The sequence below is a fragment of the Rhopalosiphum padi genome, chromosome 2, assembly GCF_020882245.1.
Source record: "Rhopalosiphum padi isolate XX-2018 chromosome 2, ASM2088224v1, whole genome shotgun sequence".
Lineage (NCBI taxonomy): Eukaryota > Metazoa > Arthropoda > Insecta > Hemiptera > Aphididae > Rhopalosiphum > Rhopalosiphum padi.
In genome coordinates, this window is record NC_083598.1 from 40,314,029 (window position 1) to 40,338,690 (window position 24,662).

The 24,662-nt window shown below is 27.0% G+C and overlaps 1 protein-coding gene and 1 pseudogene across 1 annotated transcript; both read right to left on the reverse strand.

Annotated features, from left to right (window-relative positions):
* Positions 1–2,857: 2,857 nt before the first annotated feature.
* Positions 2,858–9,664, reverse strand: LOC132922431 (protein takeout-like). Its single transcript, XM_060985943.1, has 5 exons — positions 9,266–9,664; positions 6,496–6,739; positions 5,901–6,034; positions 5,235–5,387; positions 2,858–4,313 (listed from the first exon to the last, which is right to left on the reverse strand). Exons 1-5 carry the CDS (start codon positions 9,357–9,359, stop codon positions 4,159–4,161), a joined length of 780 nt encoding a protein of 259 aa, XP_060841926.1. The 5' UTR covers positions 9,360–9,664; the 3' UTR covers positions 2,858–4,158.
* A 9,894-nt stretch (positions 9,665–19,558) lies between these two features.
* LOC132918958 (uncharacterized) lies at positions 19,559–21,532 on the reverse strand (annotated as a pseudogene).
* Between the last annotated feature and the right edge of the window lie 3,130 nt (positions 21,533–24,662).

A 24,662-nucleotide genomic window follows, 5' to 3' on the forward strand; every position in this document is an offset into this window, starting at 1 on the left:
ATATATACAATTTTTCTACAGATATAAAAATAACTTTTGTGGGATCTTGTATTTAATTTTAAAGAATTTTGACCCTGTGAATAATTTTTTTAACAAATTTTCTCACGCATATACCTAAATGACAAAAAAAAGTTGAGAAATTGAATATTTTATCGTATTAAATAAAAATGAAGATATAAATATCTGGTAAACATTTCAAATATCTATTATTATTTTTTCTTTAATTTATACCTCAGTTGATAAACTTATAAAAACATTATATTTCATTTTTAAATCTTGGGTATGAAAATTAAATTTTTTATGAATTTTGACAAAATTTTAGCTTTAAACGCTTGGAAAGTTATAAGACAATATTGTGAATATAAATGTTCGATAATTTTTAATTGAAAAATAAACAACTTTAAGAGCTTTCTATTAAATTTTTAATCAACATTTATAAATAAAAATTATTTTTATTAATAGCTAAAAAATAGTTGGAAAAAAACCACTTTGATTGATAAAAATTTCAAATATCTAAAAAAAATTTTCATTTTAGAAGTTCCGAATAAAAAAATTGATTTTCTCGAGAATTCGATTTGCGTAAATTTTTTGTTTGTTTTATCCTTGTTCCCAGGGCCTAAAATACATCTGATTTCAGGGGACACACTTATAAATTTAACTGTTACCTTTGGGCTTTGACAGATTTATATAGCAAAAAAAATATTTGGTGGTTATAACTCCTAAAATCCCCCTTTTTTTATGTAGGTACCACTTACCTTACACATTAATATTATTTATATGATATTGGTATTTGGTACTAAAAATATATAAAATAAATACAAGTATAAATTCAAAATATTTTAAATTATGTTGAAATTCCTAAATATTTGTTATTACTTATTTTTGTAATCAAAACTAAAATACCTTATAAAACTTAGGACACATTTTGATTTTCAGGGAATACAGTATTTTAGCCCCACCTTGTCCCTATAGGTAATAAAACAAAGTACTGAGATTTTTTTAAATTAGACCTCTAAAATACAAACAATGTCCAATTTGATATTCAAAACCACTCCCACTTCTTTTTTTAAAAGTAAGTATTTTATCGAAGACTTATTGTGTATTCGTACAGAAAAAATATATAACATGATAAATCATATCAACCAATACATTCAGGTGCCCTGGAAATTGGGCCACTACTGTTTTACATTTATAACAGATAAGCCTAGTGATTGGGCCACTATTTGTTATTATTATATATGGTAATAGGCCAAAATCAATGGCGTAATTATGGGGGGGATTTATTGGGATATCCCCCCAGACGCTTTTTTTTAGAATAACCATAATTAAATTCTCGTAAGCATTTAGCTTTAAAAGATTTTAAGATTAAAAATATTTTAAAATAGGAAATAAGAATTCATGGATATTATCGTAGTTAAGATTTTTTTTTTATTTTACTAATATAAAACTAGTAAAGTAGTAAAATTACGATTGCTCAACAATTACAATATTATATATTATGAGCAAAAAATTGTATAGCTCATAGTTAAAAAATAACACTGATAAAATCTACAACTTACGACTCTTGTTATAATTTTAACTAAAACTTTACAAAAATAAATAATATGAACGTGGTGTAGACTGGTATTGAATGAAAACATAATTTTATTTATTCTGTGGTAGGTATAAGGTATTAATTATTTTACAAATATTATATTACTAAACCTTGAGCAACAATGCAACACCAATGTCTATTATACTAAAACGAGTAATAATCATTATTTTTGTAAATTACATAATAATTATGAACTTTTACTAACTTAAATACTTAATAGGAACGCTTGAATGGACTTACGATGTTATCAGTGCATCGGGACATTAAGTTGAACCCCGATGACGTACTGGATATTTTGGCGAAAAAAACAAAAAGGAATTGACTTGATATTATAATTTATGAAAAATATATTTAATTTAATTTAATTGTTTACTTTATTGTCTTTGTAAACTATTATTATACCATTTACCACATTTAATTTATAATAATAAATTAATATAATATTTGTATCTATATGTGATTTAATTGTCAAGTGGGGGGCATAGCCCCACTAGAACAATACTATAAGCTCATATTCCAGAACCAATTCCAAATTACGCGACTGGCCAATATTAAATTTTTATAAAATAATAATGATAATTTTATTATAATATAAATTGCTACAATACGTCAATACCCAACACGAAACTTTATTTGAAGCAACCGTGTGCCTTATCAAATGTAATAAATTATTCAATATTAAATTATGTAAGCGTAATTTACATAGATTATATAAAAGTATCGCGATCGTTTAGTTGATTGCAAACTATGCCAGAGTGGTTTAACCCGCAACCCTTGAAGCCTTCCCTCCCCCAAACAATTAAATTAATTATTTTCAATTGATATTGAAAAATTAGCTTCTAAAAAATAATGCCAATCATCACATTAATTAATCAATTAATTCTAAATATAAGTAATTTAATCTGTAATGTAATAATTTTTGCTGGCGGCCCCCCGGTGTTTTTATGATTGTAAATTGGCCCGCAAACTACAAAAGCTTGGACCAAACCCTGATCTATGCTATCCACATTTAGTATTATAAAATTTGATTCGGTATATATTTTTGTTATACGTGTATTAAATGGTAAACAAATATTTTATGCGAATCAGGTAGATAAAATGTTGCCCAATTACCAATAATAATATAGGTTATAATAATCGCTCCGCTCAGAATCTAAAAACACTATAATGCACAGTAATTACTAATTTATCACTATTTTTGTATGTGTATCGGTCAGGTGGTACTTTATTATTCAAATGTATACTGTTTACACTTCTGCAGAGTTTTTATATAATGGTATAATTAAAATTTAAAATGGTTAGGACTTAAAAAGTAGTTTAATACAAACTAGCCACTAGATATCTAAGTACATACATTATAACAATGATTTCGAAAGTAATAATAAAGTAGTAGATTTATAATAAGTAAATATTATATATAACAATACTTTTTTATAACTTATAAGTTAGAACTTAAAAGTACCTATTAACTATCTTTAATTTATAACACACATTATATTATTTAATAGATGTATAGGATTTTAAAGATAATGTATAAGTATTAGTTGTATTCTATAAGTATTTATTAATTAGACTATTTTGCTGTGTAGGTATAAGCAATAAAAAAAATTAACATTACATTTTTACATATATAATATTATGTTGAAATAAATTTTAGACAATAGTAACTATTATTGTTTTAAGTTAGCATTATAAAAATAACGATCAAGTGAAATATGTACAGTGCCGAATTGGTCTGGCGAGCTATCGAGTAAACTCGGTGGGCCTGTTTTTTAGTGTTAGGTCGTTTTTTTTTTTTGTGATAAATTAGTACAAAAAATAGTAGAAAATATAATTGATTTGAATTATTTAAACCATATAGTAGCTGTAGCAGCTGTAATCAAACGTTAGAAATTCGAAAACTCGGTAGGCAGATATCTTGCCAATCTGGCGCTGAATATATATGAAGATTTAATAATGTATAAGTTAAGTATATATACCTATGACCTAGCTATTCTTAAAATTTTATACTTAATGCGATACTGAAAATTGTAAACCATATCTTAACTTATACTTAAATTATTTATTCATATTCGAAAAGGTCTAAGAATACCATATATTTAATAATTGACATACATTTGTAAAGAGAAAAATTAAAAACATATAATAATGCGAGGAACTTGTAGATATTGATACCAGTTAGGTATCTAATTATTATAATTTTATAGCAATTAAATAATGCCCAACTAGCATTAAGTCGATTATCTGGGAAATTTAAATAATACCTACCACTGCAGTTGCCTTAGCCTTTAGCACGTGAGTGGTGAGTTCATACAATTTTATGTAGACAATAAAGCATATTTGGTTATTAATTAATATATATATTATGCAAATGTATTTTGCAATTTAGAGGTTGGTTATAAAATCATTTACTATATTATACCTAAGTGTTCACATTATATAATTTACATATTAATATTATTACACATCAATTTAACTCGGGTATATATATGTACATATTAAATTTGTAAGTTAAAACTTATATTAATAATTAATAATATGTGAGTAGAGACTTAAAATATAGATTAACTAGTTGGGAAAATAAAGTCGTACGGCACTAGATCGGACACCGATCCCAGCGTGTTTTTCATTATTGTTCCAAAGGCATCACCGATAGCGGGTCCAAACTCCTTAAGTAAATCTCGCCAGTTCTCGTTTAGAAATAGGTTCATGTTATCTCCTGAAATGTATAAAACAAAAGCGTCCTTTAAAAATACGACCACGGCGACGACTGTCGTCTACAGGACTACAAACAACAGTAAAACATATCAAATACCGACGCGTAAATATAATAATTTTATTAAATTCTGTTACCCCTAATTTCTTTGTTTTTCTTATGCTATAATTAACTCAATAAACATATGTTAAAAAAAATTAACTCGGTTCACTTGGAGGTTACAATATATATAAATAAAAATAATAAATACGAGTATACCTTTATTCATTATTACAGCGTTTTCACTTGTGTAATAATATAAGTAATAATTATACAGAATATTATGTTTTTAAAATTTAAAATAACTGTGATAAACTAAATATATATTTTACCCATTATATGTATAAGTGATGACATAAATTTATGTTCTTATAAAGATATTTAAATTACACTTATTGTATACATATTAATATATTATATTAATTTGTTGACAAGGTTATCCTCTATTAAGATTTAAGATTACGACATAAATATATAAATACCTATAGGTACGCTCGGTAGATAGGTAATTTAGTATACATATAAAGGTAGTTAGAAAAGATTAAACAAGGTCTTGTATTTTTATTTATCTTGCAACGGTATATAATTATTATTTGCATGATCTATTAAAAAAAAGTGTACCTAGTGCCTACCTATTTAACATTATAATATTACTAAAAGAAATTTGTGACGCCTGCATATTATTGTAAGTGTAGTAAGTGTACCTATACAACTTGTATATTAATTACTAATAGCTATTATGATATAGTTTTCAGTGTTTTTTTTTTCATTTTATTAAATAATTATCGAAATTGCGGTAATTGCATGACGCATATAAATATTTAATTTATAGATTGCAATGCAATGTACTTATAATATAATGTTATTTGCACTTATTGCACTTACCCAAAAGTTTGTCGCCATTGAATAGATTATCTAATTTCAATTTCATCCCGTTTGCATTGAACTTCAATTCACTCTTGGTGATATCCACATAGTCTTTTTCGTTCGCTCGTTTGACTAGATCGTAGTCGTACAAATACGTGAATGTTATCCCGTCTAATAAATTTATACAATTAAATTATTTTATAACATGAATTTTGATGACTTGCATTTTTTTAATATATAGTTATTAGTTAAGGACTGTTCTTTTAATTTTTTACGTAATGTGTACATATTTTATTAATTCTATATCGGGTGGCATTGTGGCTAATTCCTCCCCTAGATTTTTATAACAATTAATGCAATCGTTAATAATTAATATTATCGCATATTGGTTTTAAAGTATCGGTAAATAAGTACCAAATTTTAGGTATTTCATGTTGTTTTAAATTTATGGATTAAAATGATATTTTTTTCGTCAACATCACTAGAATTTAATCAACGACAATCACTGAAGTTGTTTTACAATAAATGTATTGTAATTATCTGTTAACGATTTATATTAGTCACTAAAAATGTATTATACTGGATATCAGTGAACTATTATTTTATAAATTTTTATGAAATTATAACTGATTTTTATGTCTCTTGGTTAAAAATAGTTGACAATAATTCACGAAAAGCACTTACTAACTGTAATATTGGCGTCTCCGTCGCCTTTGATTGGCAATATCAGGACTTGTCCTTCTACAGAATATTGTCCCAAAAACATACATTGATCGAGTTCAAAGTCCCATTCTACGTGTCTTTTTTTCTCGTCCACTCTGTGTACAATAATTTTAATTATATTAAACTTACTATATAGAACTATTCTTTTAATCAGTGGTGTAGCCAGGGTTTTTTTTCGGGGAGGGCTGATCAATTTTTATAAAGTACAATTATGTACCACTGCCCACTATAATGCTGCAAACTACCAGCATCTGACTTACATGATTTGTACACTCAAAAAACGCATTTTTAATATTTAAATTTGAAAAATAATTAATTTTTAATTTAATAAAATTAAATATCCTTTTATCGTTTTTTTTGTATGAGTTTAAATCACAGATAATACCATTTTGCATCCAAATAATATAATCCATAGGGATTTTATACATGTAGTCTATTCATTATCAAATATTAATAAAATGCTATCATACTTCAACTCTATAAAATTATACAAATGTTATCAAATGCAATATAATAAAATAAGTTATAATTTATGACGTTAATGTTGTTTTCATACCTGGCTTTGACGAATCTCGTCTCCCTTAGTCCGTGCAGTTCGCAGTTCTTGCACGTCATCGTCAGACCCACTTGTTTCGTACCCTGTTTTATCGTTAACTCTGGTATGACCAAAGGATCCAATTTCGGTATCCGGTACTTGGGGTCACCTTTGACTAAACGGTCGATTACCGGAGCTCCTTTGCGCACGACGCATTCATTTAAGTTTGGATCGTCCCTTAGACAGCCTTTACCGATGTACGATGCTGTAACCGTTTATAAAACCGTAATAATCACATCCATTCATTACATTTATTTGATATATTCAGTGCCACGATTTGTTTATCACTTTAATAACTATTGATATATAATTATTATAATATAATATATGTACTGGGTGATTCTTTTATCGAACAACACTCATTATTTGAAAAAATCTATTAATATTATATTTTAAGTTTTTTTTTTTTTAATGATAAAATACATCATAAATTTGTCATTTCATATTCTGAAACAGAATATTTCGATACATTTAAATTGAAATGTGGACAAGTAGTTTTTGAGTTGAAGATAATGAATAGTTTCGGTGAGTGAAGTGGGGTGGTACGGCCAGTACCGCGGGGATATCCCGCAAAATGTTGGTCTACTATAGGTACTCCACTTACCTAAGCTTTAAATACTTATAAAGTTATTTCTTAACTACTCGTCCGGATTTCGACTTTTATATATAGAAATTCCTGACGAAAGTTTCGCTAATGATGAGTGGCTGCTTTCCACATGTTTTACATTCGAGTAATTGTAAACTTCTATTTTTTCTCTAAGTATGATTGAATAATTAATTGTCTTGCTACCCCTTGTTTATATTTCCGTGTATCACATTTACTCATTGTGTTAATAACTAATAAGTAGATTGTAAATCTTTTAAAAAATTTAACAATTAAAAAAAAATGTATAGAAATGCTCTGAAAAATAAATTGATTCAGAATATTAATTAAAAATGTTAATTTATTTCGACGGGAAATAATGTAACAAAAAATATTTTCAAAAACGTTAATAGATTTTGAAATGATTAGTGTTTTTCGATAAAAAGAATTAGCGTGAACATAAGGAAGTGCTTTGAAATAAATAGCTTTGTGAACAATTACTGAACTAGAAGGTTAATATCAAGGGATAAATTGCAATGAATAATATTACATAATATAATAATTAAGGTAGTTAATTATTGTTAAACCATTAAACTAATATTTGATAAATTAAAGATCATCGTGTAATTATAATAAATAGCATTGTTGGTAACCCTCCTTAAGTCGAATGTTAGTATTTTCAAAATATGTCAATGTCAGTATTAATTTATTACTATTATTATTATTATTTTTCGATAAATAGTTACAAACATAATATTATATTGCGTAACATACCTACATAATTGAAATTAATTCTGAAGTGATATACATATATATATATATATTATATGGTGACAGGTTATTTTACAGGTATTTTCATGAAGGTTATCTTCGGTTTTTTATTTTTATTTTAAACCCATTATCAAAATATTTAAATTATATAATAATAATATATTCTGTGTTTAAATTGTCGTTATTATCAACAATATAATACATATATATATACATCCTCAGATATTTATTATTAGGTATATAACTCAGTAACGTTATAAAAACAACTAAATATGAGCTTATTGATTATATTAATCCTTTTATTAATGTAATTGCATTCGTTAAAGTCACTGAAATATCATATATCCACGGCGACCAACGAACCTACCTATATATATTTTAAATTGTTTAACAAAAATAATATAACCTATACCTACTGTATTTCTATATAAATTATTGTATCGCTGATCGCTGTATCTTGTAGATATTTAATATGTTCTATACTTTTTATATATTCGTATAAATAATTAATCAATAAAGATGTTTACTTTTAAGTGTTGAATTTCATTTTCAATATTCAGATGAAAACTGAGTATACTCACTATATCCACTTTAGTGGATAATATTATATTGATTTTAAATTTTAAATTTTAAAATAAACTTCATAACTATAGTGCCTATAATAATCTAATAATCAACCAATACTGCTATGCTATAGTTTTTGTACTTCTTGTTAAACACCCGATAATATAAAATTTATATTATTTAATTATATTATATATACGTTTTGTATTTTGTTAGAAATTAACAATTTAACAAGATTTAAATTGTTTGTATCTTTTAAAATACCCAATAATCTATATAAAGTTATATGTATATTGTATATGTAACATTTTGACCCTATGTAAGATGCATATACCTATATTACTCATGTATTATTATTAAATCCAATACTTTATTTTATTTTATTATTATGAGTTGATTAACAGATAAGTATAATTAGGGCTCGAAATTATTGGAGTTATAGAGTTATAAATCAAAATATCTATGCTAAAACAAGATTTGAAATATTTAAACGAAAATGTTAATTATACAAAAATAATATTTTACATGCAGCATACATTTGATAATTATTATTTATTAAAATTGTGGTATGTAGGTAGTACCTATATAATGTTAGGTTAAAAATCGATTTATTTAATTAATGAAAAATGAAAATGAAAAGAAACATCTGATATGTGAAAAATTGCAGGTTACCGGTTGGCGATATTAATTATTGAAAAAAAATTTAAAAATTATTTATTTTTAAATTATTTAACTGATTGTAATAATTGGCGAGTGTTCAATGTATCTACCTATTTGTTTTGTTTATGATTATTTAATAGATACATTACTTACGTAACGGTAGAGCTTGGAGCTTAGCCGATTCAACATTTTTCACGATCACGTAACATGTCAAAAACAAACAAACCACAAATTTCGTCGCCATCATTATTTATTTATCTCATTTACTATGGCTGATATGTATTTATTTACACGGACAGAATACGCAAATGACACATGCATAAAATACGTATTAAACAGTATAACTATGTATAATGAAAATATATAGGCGAGGGAACCGACCGGACGAAGAAGCTGGCTATATATAGATATGGATCGAAATGATGTCCATATAGTATGTCTACGTAACCGGCGACTGAATAAACGATAATACTTTTCTCACATACGTATATATACATCTCATACGAATTATATATAGGTAAGCGTTTATAATCGTAATTATTAGTATTATTTAATTGTGGTGCTGCGCACACCAATTGGATTATATGCGATTGTTTTGTATTTTTTCTTGTCGTCCTTGGTCCAATATTTCTATACGGCCGCGGTGGCGTGCTATGTGTGACTACAGGTGAGTATATCGGTGTATGATATCATTGGTATCATCTCATTCGTCACTTATCAAACTATCGAAGCCGTTTTTATAACACATAATATATTACACGCGGGGGACCTTCGTAGAGCCATCGTTGATTCTACATAATACCTGTGGCCGATGACGAGGCGGAGCAACCTAGCTGCAGGCGGCTGCTACTATATAGCCGACATCTCGGGAGATAATTCATTTTATATAAATAATAATTAAATATATATGTGCAGTATATTTAACAAATAGTTGCGTAAGTCATATGTATTTAAAGCTGCAAGTATAGTACCTATATTAAAGTGTATTAATATATATTATACAGTAGGTATATTATTACGTATTAGCATAAAAGTTATAAATAGAATTTTCTATTTAGTGAAAAGTTTTACAAAGTTCTGCAGCACATGCAGCTATCATGACGTACGACCTTATTGAAGTTATTTTCAAGAGGTATTTGTAATACGTAATAAAGTAGTATTTTAAAAATATGGGCAAGTCTGGATACCGCAATACTGTTTACTGTATAGTACCTAAAGGTATCGAATTGGATAATGTAAGGATGTGTTAAATTTAAATTCAATTAGGTATATCCATTATATATATGAAAAACGATTCTGAGCAGAAACTGTCAATATAAATGTATACCTACCATTTTATATTATGATTTTTTTTAGTCAATATACCTTAACGTAGAACAGTGTAAATATTAGATGCATAGTATAAATAGATAATATCTTAAAATTAATCTACACATATTTGGTATATCATTGCGAATAGTAAAATTCAGAATATGATTATTATGTTTTAAGCTTCCACAAATAATATTTTTGAAATATAACAAAATATAATTGACATAGCTATTCATCATGAAAATATGTAATTACGCGTCCAAATTTAAACTTCAAACTTTTATAAAAAATAATTTTGATGTATACGTTTTAGGTTTTCTATCTATAATATGAAATACTTACTTATTAAGATATTTTGAACTTCAAATGCATATAAAAAAGCTAATTTGACTTAACAGTAAAAATTTTTTTAATAAAGGTTGAAAAATGTTTAAAGAACTTTGTATTAATACATTTATAAATCTTAGATACCTATATAAAGAACCTAATTTTTCTATCTTCAAAATAATTTGGAAATGTTCGAGATTTCATAAATTTCAAATATTCATAAATTGCTCAAAAAGAGTCAAATATTTTTAAATTATACTCTGGTTTGTATAAAAATTTCCATTTTTCTTTAATTTTTTTGTTTGATTTTTCCCAATTATTTTGAAAAACACTGTTCATTTTTAAATTTGATCTTTATAAGGTAAAAGCTATATCCAATTTACTATCCAAAACCACTCACAAAGTTGAAAATCGAATTTTATAGACTATTAACTGTGTACACCAGTCATTCTCAAAGTGGACGATGAATGATGAATCATCATCATGAATCCGGGCCCTAATGATGATAGTCTTCAGGGGAGCGGTATAGGATCCAATTATCCAAACTAGATACTAGTGGTACTACCGTTTATAAGATACACTACAAATGGTAAAACTGGAAAATTTTTAATTCTAAAAGTGGGCGGTGGATGAAATAATAAGTTTAAGAACTTATGGTGTGCACATGTGTCTGCAGACACAAGGAATCTCACAGTCACACATCATTGTAAAATCAATCTGATCGCTCTACTAAGAATCTAAAATGGGAGCGAACACATTTGATGAATCACTAGTATGTAGATATTTTTACGTTTTTATATAGAGAACCTCCTTTCTGTATATAGACCCTTCCGGCCACCCCTTACCGGTTAGTATGCTTTTTACAAACAATAATATACGTTTGTAGTAAAAAAAAACATTAAAATCCTGCACACTATATGCTTATCTATGATCCTGCAGTTTGCAAGATCTAGGTATACATAAGTTCGGAGGTTCCCTATTGGTCTTCAAATATTATCTGTTAAAATTTAAAGTTATTAACATCGATCATTATCAGATAAAGCACCATATATGAAAATATATAATTATTAAGTATTTGATATATATTATATAATATATATAGGTAAGTTCCAATAAATAGTATAGCTATATAATATAAATTATAATAAGTGTATTATATATTTATACCTATGTATACTTTCTCTTATAATAAATAAGATAGTTAACGCCTCACGCACTTTTTGTTGGTATTCAATGGTAAATAAATTAAAACCAAACCTGATTTGTCAATAAATTCGTGCAGTGCGTATAATATATTTAAATATTTCAAATCTGTATTGGTTATATATGGTATTACCTATCATTTACATCTAAATACTAAATTGTACACTTAACTATTTGTTAGTCAGCGCGTTTTAAGTTGATGACTGCGTAGAATTTACGGACTAATGACTACGCAGCATACTATAAGTACCTATTATATATTTTATTATTAATTGTTGTAATATGATATAGAATAAATGTTACATGAACAAATGTCATTGATCCACTTATCAATTATACATAAATAATTTTAATTTCAACACAATCGTAATTTGGATACGTAAGTACAGGCTATAAACAATTTTTATGTTAATTTCAAGGATTGCGATGCACGTAATTTATTTAATTTAGGTATATCGTTTTTAAAGTACGAAGTACAACATTGCAGTTGCGAATTTTGTTAGTTTATGGCCAGTGTTTCCCAACCCAGGGGCGTGTACATATTGTTGCGGGGTGCAAGCTGTCATCACGAAGTAAAATTTATATTTATTTAGGTAATTATTTTTATTTTATAATGCAGGGAAATAATAAAAATTAATAGCGAGCGATTATCGGGTACAGATTAAAAGATTACGAGTGTTTGGTCGCTGAACACTCATAATCTTCGCCGAGGTACTTAATCGTAAAAAAAAATTGTCTAAATAAAAGTGTTGTCTGCAGCCTTTACATTAATTGTTAATTCTGTTATTTATATTTTATAATTAATATCATCGATAAAAAAAGTACTCATTCCGAATATTGTAGTTAATATTCGTTGATTATACAAAATAAGGTGATTTTTTTTCAATTTATAGGAAGGGGCGCGAGACTTGAAAATCTCCAAAGAAGGCGTAGAATAGATGAGATTGGAAAAATGGGGACCATTGGTTTAGCCGTGTTATCATGTAATAAAAATGAAGGTTTTATTACAATAGGTAGGTACGCATTATACATTTATATTTTAAACTTAAAGTATATTGAACGCGGTGTTATATGATTGAGAACGATTGTCGGCAAATCAAAGAAATAATATTTTGTACCTTATATTAGTTATATTTAAACGATTGAGAACGATCTTTTGAGCAACGTTGTCGTTTATCTAAATTTTTAGCAAGCATCTTCCTACACACAAGGGCGCCCGTAGAAATATAAATCGGGAGGGGAGAAAACAAAGTCAAAAGTATAAATACTTAAGCCACTCAGGTAGGTAATATAAAACAATTATTATTTATAATAATAACTACAACAGCGGGGGGTGTGGACCCCCAGCCCCCCCTGCAGGCGCCCTTGCCTACACATGTAGTGATTTCTGTTTTGAAGGAAACTCAAACACAAACCGCGACAATAATTAAATCAATCGAAAACAATATTATCAAAACCATGGCCAATAATAACTACAATCGTATTATTTCTACAATTAATTCTTACTGAGAGTTTAAACACTTTAAACAAACTAAAGATACCTATCAATATATCATGACTTCATGCGGTATCTAAAATTAATTGGAAAAAAAAATCTTTAAATTTGTTCAGAAAATGTTTCAACGTAGAAGCAAAAACACTCGTTTTTCACTGTTTTTCACTGTTTTTATAATATAGTTTATCCAGATTGACGTCTTGCTGGCATCTAATAATAAGATTCATGTACATAATATTACAAGCTATAATAATTAATATTCGATTACACGGTGTTCTTAATAAAACATGATACTTTGATTTTTAAAATTAAGGTACTTATTACGTAACATCATATTTTAGATTCGGTGCAGAGGCATATGAATGTATTGATTTTTCAATGATATATTTTTTTGTGTCTGTAAACACATGTTGGAAATGAAAATAATTATTAAAAATAATTTTTTGCAAATATTTTCGTTTAACCATATTTTTTTGATTTTGTATTCTCCCGATTATTTTGTAAAATATTGAGGATTTTGTACTTTATTAAACTACTGAAGTAAACAAACTTACAAACTTAAGCCAATTTTTTACCAGAAACTACTATCAATATAAAATATTATAAAATTATTATTATTATTTAATATTGAAATAATCATTAAATTCATCGCCTCATAAAGAATCTAAAATTTTAATATTATATTTTTCTAAAAATCTAATGATTCATTAGCTGAGGTCTAAATGACTTAGTCTGTTTTGGTCTTGGTGATAAGCTAGCCGATATAGAAAACTTGTAAATATAAAAATATAATACATTGTAAAACAATTTGGTCATTTGGATGCCAATTGTTTAAAGTATACGTCAAATAAAGAAGTCATATTATATTCAATAGAGATTAATATACGATGATATTAGTTCTATTCACACTAATAATATAATGCCTGAAAAACGGGTAGTACAATTTTACTTAAGCTGTCATTGCTTTTGGTTGTACATTTGAATAACAATCAATTAAATATTATTTTTTTGAATTAAATACAAAAAATTATTCGATTTTTGTGAGTCAAAATAAAATTCATATGTGAGCCATCTTAGAGTAATCTAAAGGAGTTGAAAAATAAAACAAAGGATACTATCCTAGTCTTAAGGAATTTATGTGTGTACAATTTGATGCCAATAATTGGTTCAATAGTTGCTAGTTTCTAAGCTTATATAACCAACCATACACATTCATTTTTATTTATATAGAAAAAACTAGATTATAGATAGATATAGATGTATTATACTATGTATATGTTCTCACGGATAATAATAATAATAATAATAATTAAAACTAATTAGGTGCGCGTTGTATGCCTTCGTGATATGCTCATGCATACAGCGTATACATATTATGTATATACACAATAACATACCTATTATACCTGTGTAATATTATGTTTAAAATTTTAAATTTTTATATAAATGTTGACGACTATTACGGGTGGATGTTTTCAGTAGCGATTATTCTCTAATTAGTACCTACGTACCTACTGGCTACTAGTGTACGTCATAACATTTCGATTTTCAGAAAATTGGCTTAAATTGCGTGTAGTTTATTTACGCTTTAGATTTGCGTATCTACTGTTTCAAATTTAATGACTCGGAAACTTTCGGATGTATGCGACGCGCTGTAGCTGCAAGTACCTATTATAGTATTATGACGTTTACACTAAAAACAATATACATATCATGAACATAATTAATTATGAGATATCATGTGTATATCTATTATTATGTCACAATTCAACGGAAGACGTACATCGTATGCGTTTCTAATAATGAAATTATAATCATTATTATATTATATTGTGTTGCTATTTTTTTTTTTATTTCCCAGAAACAGTTTAAATTAGACGGTGACATTTTCTTGTTCTATTTCTTTCCGAGAGATATTTTATAGGTTACGACGACTCTGTGCATAAATAATATATCGTAGTATTCACCTACAATATTTATATGCAATTAAAATAATTTAATATGTATTTTGTACTTATAATTATTTTTTAAAATTGTAGGATATATTTTTCATAAAATCATACTTATACCTATACTTTTTACCTGTGGTCGTAGTCATTCTGCTTACTACTCATCTTCAAATAAGTTAATGAAATAATATAATTATGCATTGCTATGTATAGTGCGTAAAAATAATATACTAATAATTCAAAAAGTAAAAAATAATATAAAGTATATCAAAATATATTATTAAAAATCAATAAATAATAGAATATATTATAGTATTTTAAATCGTTAAAACTGTGTATAAAGGGGAAACGGGTACGATAAAATTGTAACATTTTCCATACTAATTCTATTTCTAAGAAAATTCAAACGTTTTAGTTCTGATTTTACACTAAATTGATTAAATTAATTGGGGGACTCATAATTTTCATAAATATGTTTAAATCGAACCTTAACATATAGAATCTATAAAATTTTATCAAAAACAAAAAAAATATTACAATTATATCTTGTTTTGGGCCAATGGTAACAATGTAAGGTACAAATGCAACTCAAATTATAAATATATATTTTTTATTAATCTGATAAACTCAGCGTCTGTGGCCATTAGTAAGTTATAATATTACAATTTTTACATAAATGTTTTAGATTCGATACATTAGAATCATTAGATTAAATAGAATTATAATATTTATTATAGTTAAGGTATTTACAAGTAGTCGTAGTGGGATTATAATATATATATATATATATATTACTTAAACATTTAAACGGTAAGGTGATATTATTAAATTAAACTGTATAATTTTATAATAAAATATTTATTAATATACTCGTAGTTTATTATATCTTATTATTAATCAAAATGAGATTTTTAATAGTTTAATTCTAATAACTAAATATAACAATTAAAAAAAAGATCGATGTTACTATAATTTGTAATTTTTGTTCAGTAAGATAATATTAAATTTATACCATGCATTATTAGTTCCGATAAACTTAATTTTCAAATTGGTGGACTCGATAAGATAAACTAATAGTATACCTATACCTATACTAACGAAATCAATGTACTTCATGGCTCATCCCCTAATAAAAAAATATCTAGCAAAATCAAGGATATCTCTTATAAACGTTATTTGATTAAATTAATTATTTATAACTCATTTTATAAATTAAAAGTAAAAAAAAAAAAATTTTTAAGTTATAATTATTATAAATCAAGCTCAAATAATGATTTATGGTAAATCTTATGTAAAAGTATAGGTACTCGCGTTCAAACGGCGACATCCAATAGGGCATATTATATTATTATATTAACTGTATAATAATAGTTATAATAATAATATAGATAATGGCAATACTGTACCTATGTAATAGAAGTATACAATGGGAAACGTCATTACAACAATATAAATAATAATATTATCGATCAAAAGTTGCATAATAAAAGCTTCGAGGGTATTATATTTACTATTTGGTTCATACACATGTTAAATTATATATTTATATCGCGTTCCATTATAATATCATATCGTGCAGCAAATCGCTCGACATGCCATAATTACTCGCATAACGGTATATATACTATATAATTTAGATAAATCCGTTTTCTAAAACCAAATATGTATTCATATTTTATAAGGTAAACTATACAGTAGATATAAACAGATACACATAATTGTAATAAGTACTAATGTATAATAATCATAAAATTCATAATAATGATATAATATTATAGGTTATTACTTATTAGTTACATTTATTACGTGCAATAAATAATAAATTACAATTAAAATAAAGCAAGACTATCGCATATGAACGCTAATATTAAATGTATAAGTACAATGAGTTTGAGAAATATTCACTCGAGGGATACAAACATTTTGTATGATCTAAATCAAAATTGTTTAGTCTATTATCATATTATATGCATCGTGATTAGTTCGACATTTATATATAGTATACAATTTAAATTTCCGATGTAATAATGCCAATGCTTCTGGCTTCAAGTTATAAGTAAATATATAACATTATAACACCTTATAATACACAATATTAAGAAGAGTAATATTACAGGGCTGCTGTGTTGTCTCCGTTTTACTAATGCATTCCATACCAAAATATATATATATACGTTTAAAAATTCTAATTTAGTCTGTTTAGATTAAATATTAGAATGAAATGACCTATTATCAAACTTAATAACTAAGAACACTACTTATCTAAGTTTTTTCTTTGGTGTTTTACGATATTTTAATTTTTAAGTGAATAATTGCATTTTTCAATAAGTGCATTTTTAAATATTAATGTTTGCATACTCATAACTTATATTTTGATATGGTGTGCGTTAGTAAGTTAGATAAAATACAACACAGCGAGTACGACGTCTAGTATATACTATTATACTAATACTATAATAATTAAGATTCTGAGTGAAACTAAGCATGTATTGATAATACAAACACAGATAATGTTCTTATACCATCCAGTTTCATAATAGGTCGATTCACTCTAATTTTTAAACTAAAGGAGCTAAACGTGATCTATTGAGCATAATTTTGCTATGTTATGCACTTGTAAGTCGAATAATGTAGATATAATATAATATAATAGCTAAAGGTCATTAACAGCCTTAATATCAACCTATTATGTATTTTCAACAAATATTAAAGCATATTTCTTAGTGTTATTATATACATATTATATAGGTAATTACTACTTAGGTACTTAATATAAACAATAATTATAAATACACATATTATATTAGTGTTATACAGCCTGTGACAAAAATCCGGTTCAACCTTAATATCTCTTGAGAAAATCAATATATTTAAATTCGGTTTATTTTACAGTAATAAGTATGGAGTTACTGATTGAATGATATAAAATTCAATTTTTTTTTTCAAAAATTCAAAAATTATCAAAAAAAATGGTTATATAGGTAATATATTTTTAACATTCATTAAATACATAATCTGTAATTATTATTTTATAATAAACGTATGTGATGAAGGTAACATGGTTTGAGTTACAGAAGATAAGAAGCCACCTATTGGAGGCACTAGGGCACTTTTTTAAGTTGATAAGTTGTGATGTGAGTATAGATAACGCAATAGGCGAGAGCGGTTATTTAAGGAAAATCTTTTGATATAGGGATGAGTTGCCAGTTAGCCGGCGGTTTAACAAGTTATTAAAATTGAAATACAAATTGACCAAGTTATAGAGCCAGTAATGTTTTTGAATTTCTAAGAACAATAATTTTTCTTAAAATAAAAACCAATAATGTTTAACTTATAATCTCTATAACTTGGTCAAATTTTACTCAATTTTATTTTTTTTTTAACTATTAAAAATTGTATCAAAATAATGGCTATCTTACAAATTTAAAAAACTTAATTATTAGAACGCCAGCTAACTTTGACAACTCTTACATATATCAAAAGATTTGTCTTAAATAACCGCTCTCGCCTACTGCGTTATCTATATATGTACATCACCACACATCAACATAAAAAAACTCTAAAATTTCACAACCATCGCAATCCCTTGATTTCCGAACTATCCACCAACGCTATTCCTAGTGACCCCAGAAGGCGACTTAAATGCACCTGTTTTCGGGACCTGCTAAATTAAAATTATTGCACTATCCTCCTTTTTAATCTCATTCTGTCTTATACTAACGCACTAAAAACAGACCCCTACCCTTAATAAGTGCCTCCAGTCGGCGCATCCCAAACGGCTCCCGTCCATTGTTTGCTTATTCCAAGGGGTACAATACGATTGCGAACGTTCTACTTTTTTTATAACACGATTGCGAACGAATAACTCTTATCAGAGAATTTGTTTTTTAGCCGAAAATCGAACGATTGCTAAAATTTTTTTAGACAACGTTGCCAAGTTTATAATTTCTAAATATTTTAAACATTTATTATAATCATTTTTTTTTTTTTTTTAAATATAAACTATTGGTATTAATACAATTAAAACAACAACTCTTCGTTACAAACTAAAATAAAATTATACAAATAGGTATGTAGCGTTTAAAATGTTGATTAATTAAAACAATTTTCGTTGTATAAATATTAATAATACTGTTACAAAATGTACTTGTTAATTTTACGTTATAGAAACTGAATAAAAAAATAATATAATACATTCAAAATACTAGTTTTAAAAATACACATGTTAACTAGTGTTACATTAGAAACTGAAGAATAAATAAAATAATACATATATACATAGATCTGAGTTCTGTATAAAAAATAAAATAATACATAATTATACATTCAAAATAATAGCCTTTAAAAATTTTTTTCTACATTTTTACTTTTTTTTAAATTTTTTCCTTGGTAGGAATTTGCAGTTTTTCTTAAATATAAAATTAAATCCTTGTTTTTTTTTTTATAATCATTATAATTTTGTAGAGTTAATTCAATTTTAGATTTATCTTTTTTGGCCATAGGATTATGTATATTGTTTTTAATTGAATTAATTATTGTCAAAGTTTGAGCTTGTGTTTCTTTTAAAACTGATATAACTACGTGTGTTGGAGGATGGGGGCTATAAAACTGACCATTGTACGTCCTATGAAAGCTCTCTGGACCATTAGTAGTTCTAAAAAATAATTATAAAAACTTAGAGATTTTGAATTTACTAATAAAATTAATATAGGAAGGAACTAGAATTTAATTTAAAAAATTTTAAAACCATACCTTGGATTTACTGAGGGTTCTTGTGCCCAAAGATATGGTGAAAATAATGAATCAGGTGCAATATATGTCGATACTAAATAGTCTGTAAATACATGAGCTTTTTCTAGGTTGGGGCATTCGGATATTAATGCTAAAAATGCATCTTCAATTTCGTCACTGGGTAAAAACGGTAAACTGAAAAATCATTTTAACCATTGTACCTATCTATCTTATCGGCATCACCCCGGCGTGGTGTATTAGCAAAAAACCCTTATATTATTACTATTTGATTATTTTTAAAATTATTATTTAAAAATTTGTTATTAACACCAAATCTGACAACATCGCAAAATTAAAGTCGAGTAAAAACGTTCGCAATCGTGTCACCGGAAAAGGTCCGTTCGCAATCGTATATTACCCATTCCAAGACAGCTCCCGTCGAAAAAGGTTTTACGAATAGGTACTTACCCAAACTGCAGTACTTTTTATTTCTTAATGATAAAGTATCAAATATTGTTATTTTTACATGTGACACCAACTTGGACATTCTCAAAAAACCCCATTGTATTTATGTTGATGGCACATTCAAGTGTTGTCCAAAATTTTTCTACCAGATTTTTGATTTTTTTTAAATTTTTTACATATATACACATATTTTTTTAACTTAGTATTTAATTCACAATAACGCAACAATATAATAATATGCTTTTTTATATAATTTTTTATACATTTTTTTTATATTTTTTTACCAAAATGTAAATCAAAATAATACGTGCTTTTTTATATAATTTTTATATATTTTTTTATAATTTACTTAGTATTCACCAATAAATTTTTAACTACACCTCTTTTGATACAGTCCTAAGTCTGTATGAAGTGGGAAGGAATTTGTGTTGTAAAAAACCGGAACCGTTTGGGTAATTACCTGTTTGTAAAACCTTTTTTGACGGGAGCCGAATGGGCTACGTCCCCTTCAGTGGGTGGATCCTTATCTCCTCTAGCTCAAGCCATGTTACCTCCATCACATACGCTTATTGTAAAATAATAATTACAGATTGTGGATCTAATGAATGTTAAAAAAAAGATATTGCATAAACATTTTTTTGTTGATAATTTTTTTTTTTAAGAGGACGCGGGTATGGCTTCCTCTTAAATTCAAAAATTATCAACAAAAAAATGTTTATGCAATATCTTTTTTTTAACATTCATTAGATCCACAATCTGTAATTATTATTTTACAATAAGCGTATGTGATGGAGGTAACATGGCTTGAGCTAGAGGAGATAAGGATCCACCCACTGAAGGGGACGTAGCCCATTCGGCTCCCGTCAAAAAAGGTTTTACAACCAGGTAATTACCCAAACGGTTCCGGTTTTTTACAACACAAATTCCTTCCCACTTCATACAGACTTAGGACTGTATCAAAAGAGGTGTAGTTAAAAATTTATTGGTGAATACTAAGTAAATTATAAAAAAATATATAAAAATTATATAAAAAAGCACGTATTATTTTGATTTACATTTTGGTAAAAAAATATAAAAAAAATTGAATTCTATTGAATTCTATGCCATTTACCTAATCAAAATTTCACACTTATTATTTAGTATAAGAAAAAAACGCATTTAAATATAATAATTTTTGATGGCAGAGATATTTTGGGTGATACGGGAATTTTAGAACAGATACTGTAATACTGTATAGATAACAATTTAGGTTATAAAGCGGGGAAAAACCAATAAACGACAAAGCACACAGCTAAAATTATAACCGATGCCTAGATAGACCTAGAATGCTAATATGCCTCCTGGCCTGTTGCCAGAGGGGCTACCGGAGATGGAGTACGACACGCGTTGTTTACGAATTGCGTGTCGTATAAAAAGGTATAATACTATAATTGCGTCCCTAAAATATAAAAAAAATATTGTTTAGTGTTTAAAATATACAAGTACCTACTCGAAACAAAAAAAAAAATCGGGACGCAACTAATATAACCCCCAAAAATACCAGCGACGCAATAATTCGTATGCAGCCACAAAAAGTCGTTCTTCACCCCGGTTTGGTCCACAAGCCGCGGTCTTAAGATGACACTACTGCAGTTAGTAGTTTACTTTTGTTTTGTTTTTTTTGTGACATAATAAATAACGTTGTACTTTACTCTAATCGTCTAATTTTTAAACCACGTGTGTGATTTTTTTGTGTGGGCATTAGATACTATATCCACATTCCACTGAGTCACCCGTCTACAAATGGTAACCGGCACACCGCGGAGCAACAGATCACCTTCTGTCGTAGTCGCGTCAATATAAACATTTCTTTAAAAAAATACTACTTATACTAGATATACCATAGGTATAGGGACACCTCTCGCACCGGTGGTGAAGAAGAGGACGGAGGTGCAGCTAGCGAAGAACTTCTTGTTCTAGCAGCTGAATGCTGAAGGGTAAGGATGGCTAGGGTGCTTGACGTGCTTGTAAGCCAACAATATCGGCTAGCAAAGCACCCTAACTCCTAAGCCGACTTCAAACCGGGAAGCCGCGCGTCAGCAAACCGGTCTTAAAGAGTAACCAATTCGCATTTAAATATTATGAACAAGATAAAATTGTTAAGGCGGACACACTCAAATAAGATTTTTAGAAGTCACTAGGTACTGTAATATGCTAAACTAAATGTAGTAGTTTTATGTTCTACTCTGCAAAGACTATATTATATGGTGGTGCATATTATATAAACTAAGTGTCATGTTAAACTATTTCGTTTGTTTTTTAAATTATTTATGATAGATATTTTTGCATATTTTATTGAATATTCTGCAAATAATTATGTTATTTTATCATACGACGCGCGGGAATGGCAATATATTCAAAAATAATGCCGTGATTTTTTTACTTAATTTGGAATATGAACTGTGACCACTGACCAGTAAGACATCGTAAATACTTTAACAAATTATACTTTTTTTAGTATTTTTATTTAAAGTAATCGTTAGGTAATAATAGCTTATAATAAGCAAATTAATTATTAAGTTGATAAAAGTTAAAATGTTTTGTAAAAATAATGAAATTGTGGTACAATCAATAGGGAAATTATCTCATTAAACATATTATTCAAAAATAAAAATAAAATTTAATAATATGTTATGTTATAATGTATTAATGTGTATAATGTTTACCTACCATAAGCATGATGCATGAATAACTCATATGATATGGCAATTATAAAAATCGTGACTAAATAAATTTGTAATCCCTTTAATTTGATTTAGACAAACTTCTAAACTTATTATGAACATTGAACGATGGTTTTTAGTTTATATTTATTATAAATAGAAAAAATATATATTTAAGTATATGTTTAATTATGTATTATTAACTAATGACGATTCAGAAATATTAAAAATAAAATAAAACATACAAAAAATTCTAAAAATTAGTGTTGAGTCAATTTAATTTTACAGGTCTGACCATTGTCAGAATTAGACACGTAAACATGCTCATTTTGTGTAGGGTACCTATTCAGTACGCATTATTAATATTAATTGTATTATCTATATTATTATATGCCTGACATGCAGTTATGCTTACAATTAAGAATGATAAATTTATTGACATTAATTACGATTATTATAACCTACCAATAATTAACTGAAAACAGAAGACAAATAGTCAATATAAGCTATAAAATCTGGGTCTCGAGTAAGCGAAAGGCTGCAGCAAAGGTTCTTCGCGCTCTGGTTTCGCCGCAGCATTGACTCGAAGACCCGATTACGCGTAGCTTCTCTTTTTCTTCTCGCAATCCTTTTTAGTTTTTTTTTTTATAGAAACACCTTTAATATTTGTGATTTGAAAATATGATTTATATTTTGCTATGTAAGCTAAACTGTAATAGGAGAAAAACGGTATACCTATTAAGAAAAAGATTAATTCGTTAATAGAGGATCATTTGTCGAAACACTTAATAAACTGTGAAAGTCACGATCAAAGAAACACATCGTCCGTGCTAATAATACATTAGTTATGCACTTATGTACCTATATAATATTTTATATTGCGTTTAGATAGGCTGATAATGTATTTATGGGCTACGTCATATAAAATATAAAATACATATAATTTGATATACATGCATTAATGATGGTTATCGTGCGTTATGAATTTATGATACACTTTATTTTATACCGCATTCGTGTATCTACTAGGTATACAGAATGATTCACCAAGCATTGAAGCATGCTCACCCCTCTCCCATTTTCATTCGTTTGGAAAACGCAAGTCTGTATCCCCACAGAACTCATCTCCTTATTAAGTATTAAAAAGAACTCGAGAATTTCAAACATGATCTTTAAGTGCATCTAAATTCTAAAAATATCCCAAAATCAGATTTTCAAAATAACTGTACCTATATTGTTAAAAAATAAAAAGAGAGGTGATGAGCATGGTCGGCGAATCACTCTGTATACTGCATCTATATAATTACGTGAGCTATTTTCTTTACTATGCCTGATGCACAGTTCTTTTACAAAACTATCGTCTCCGA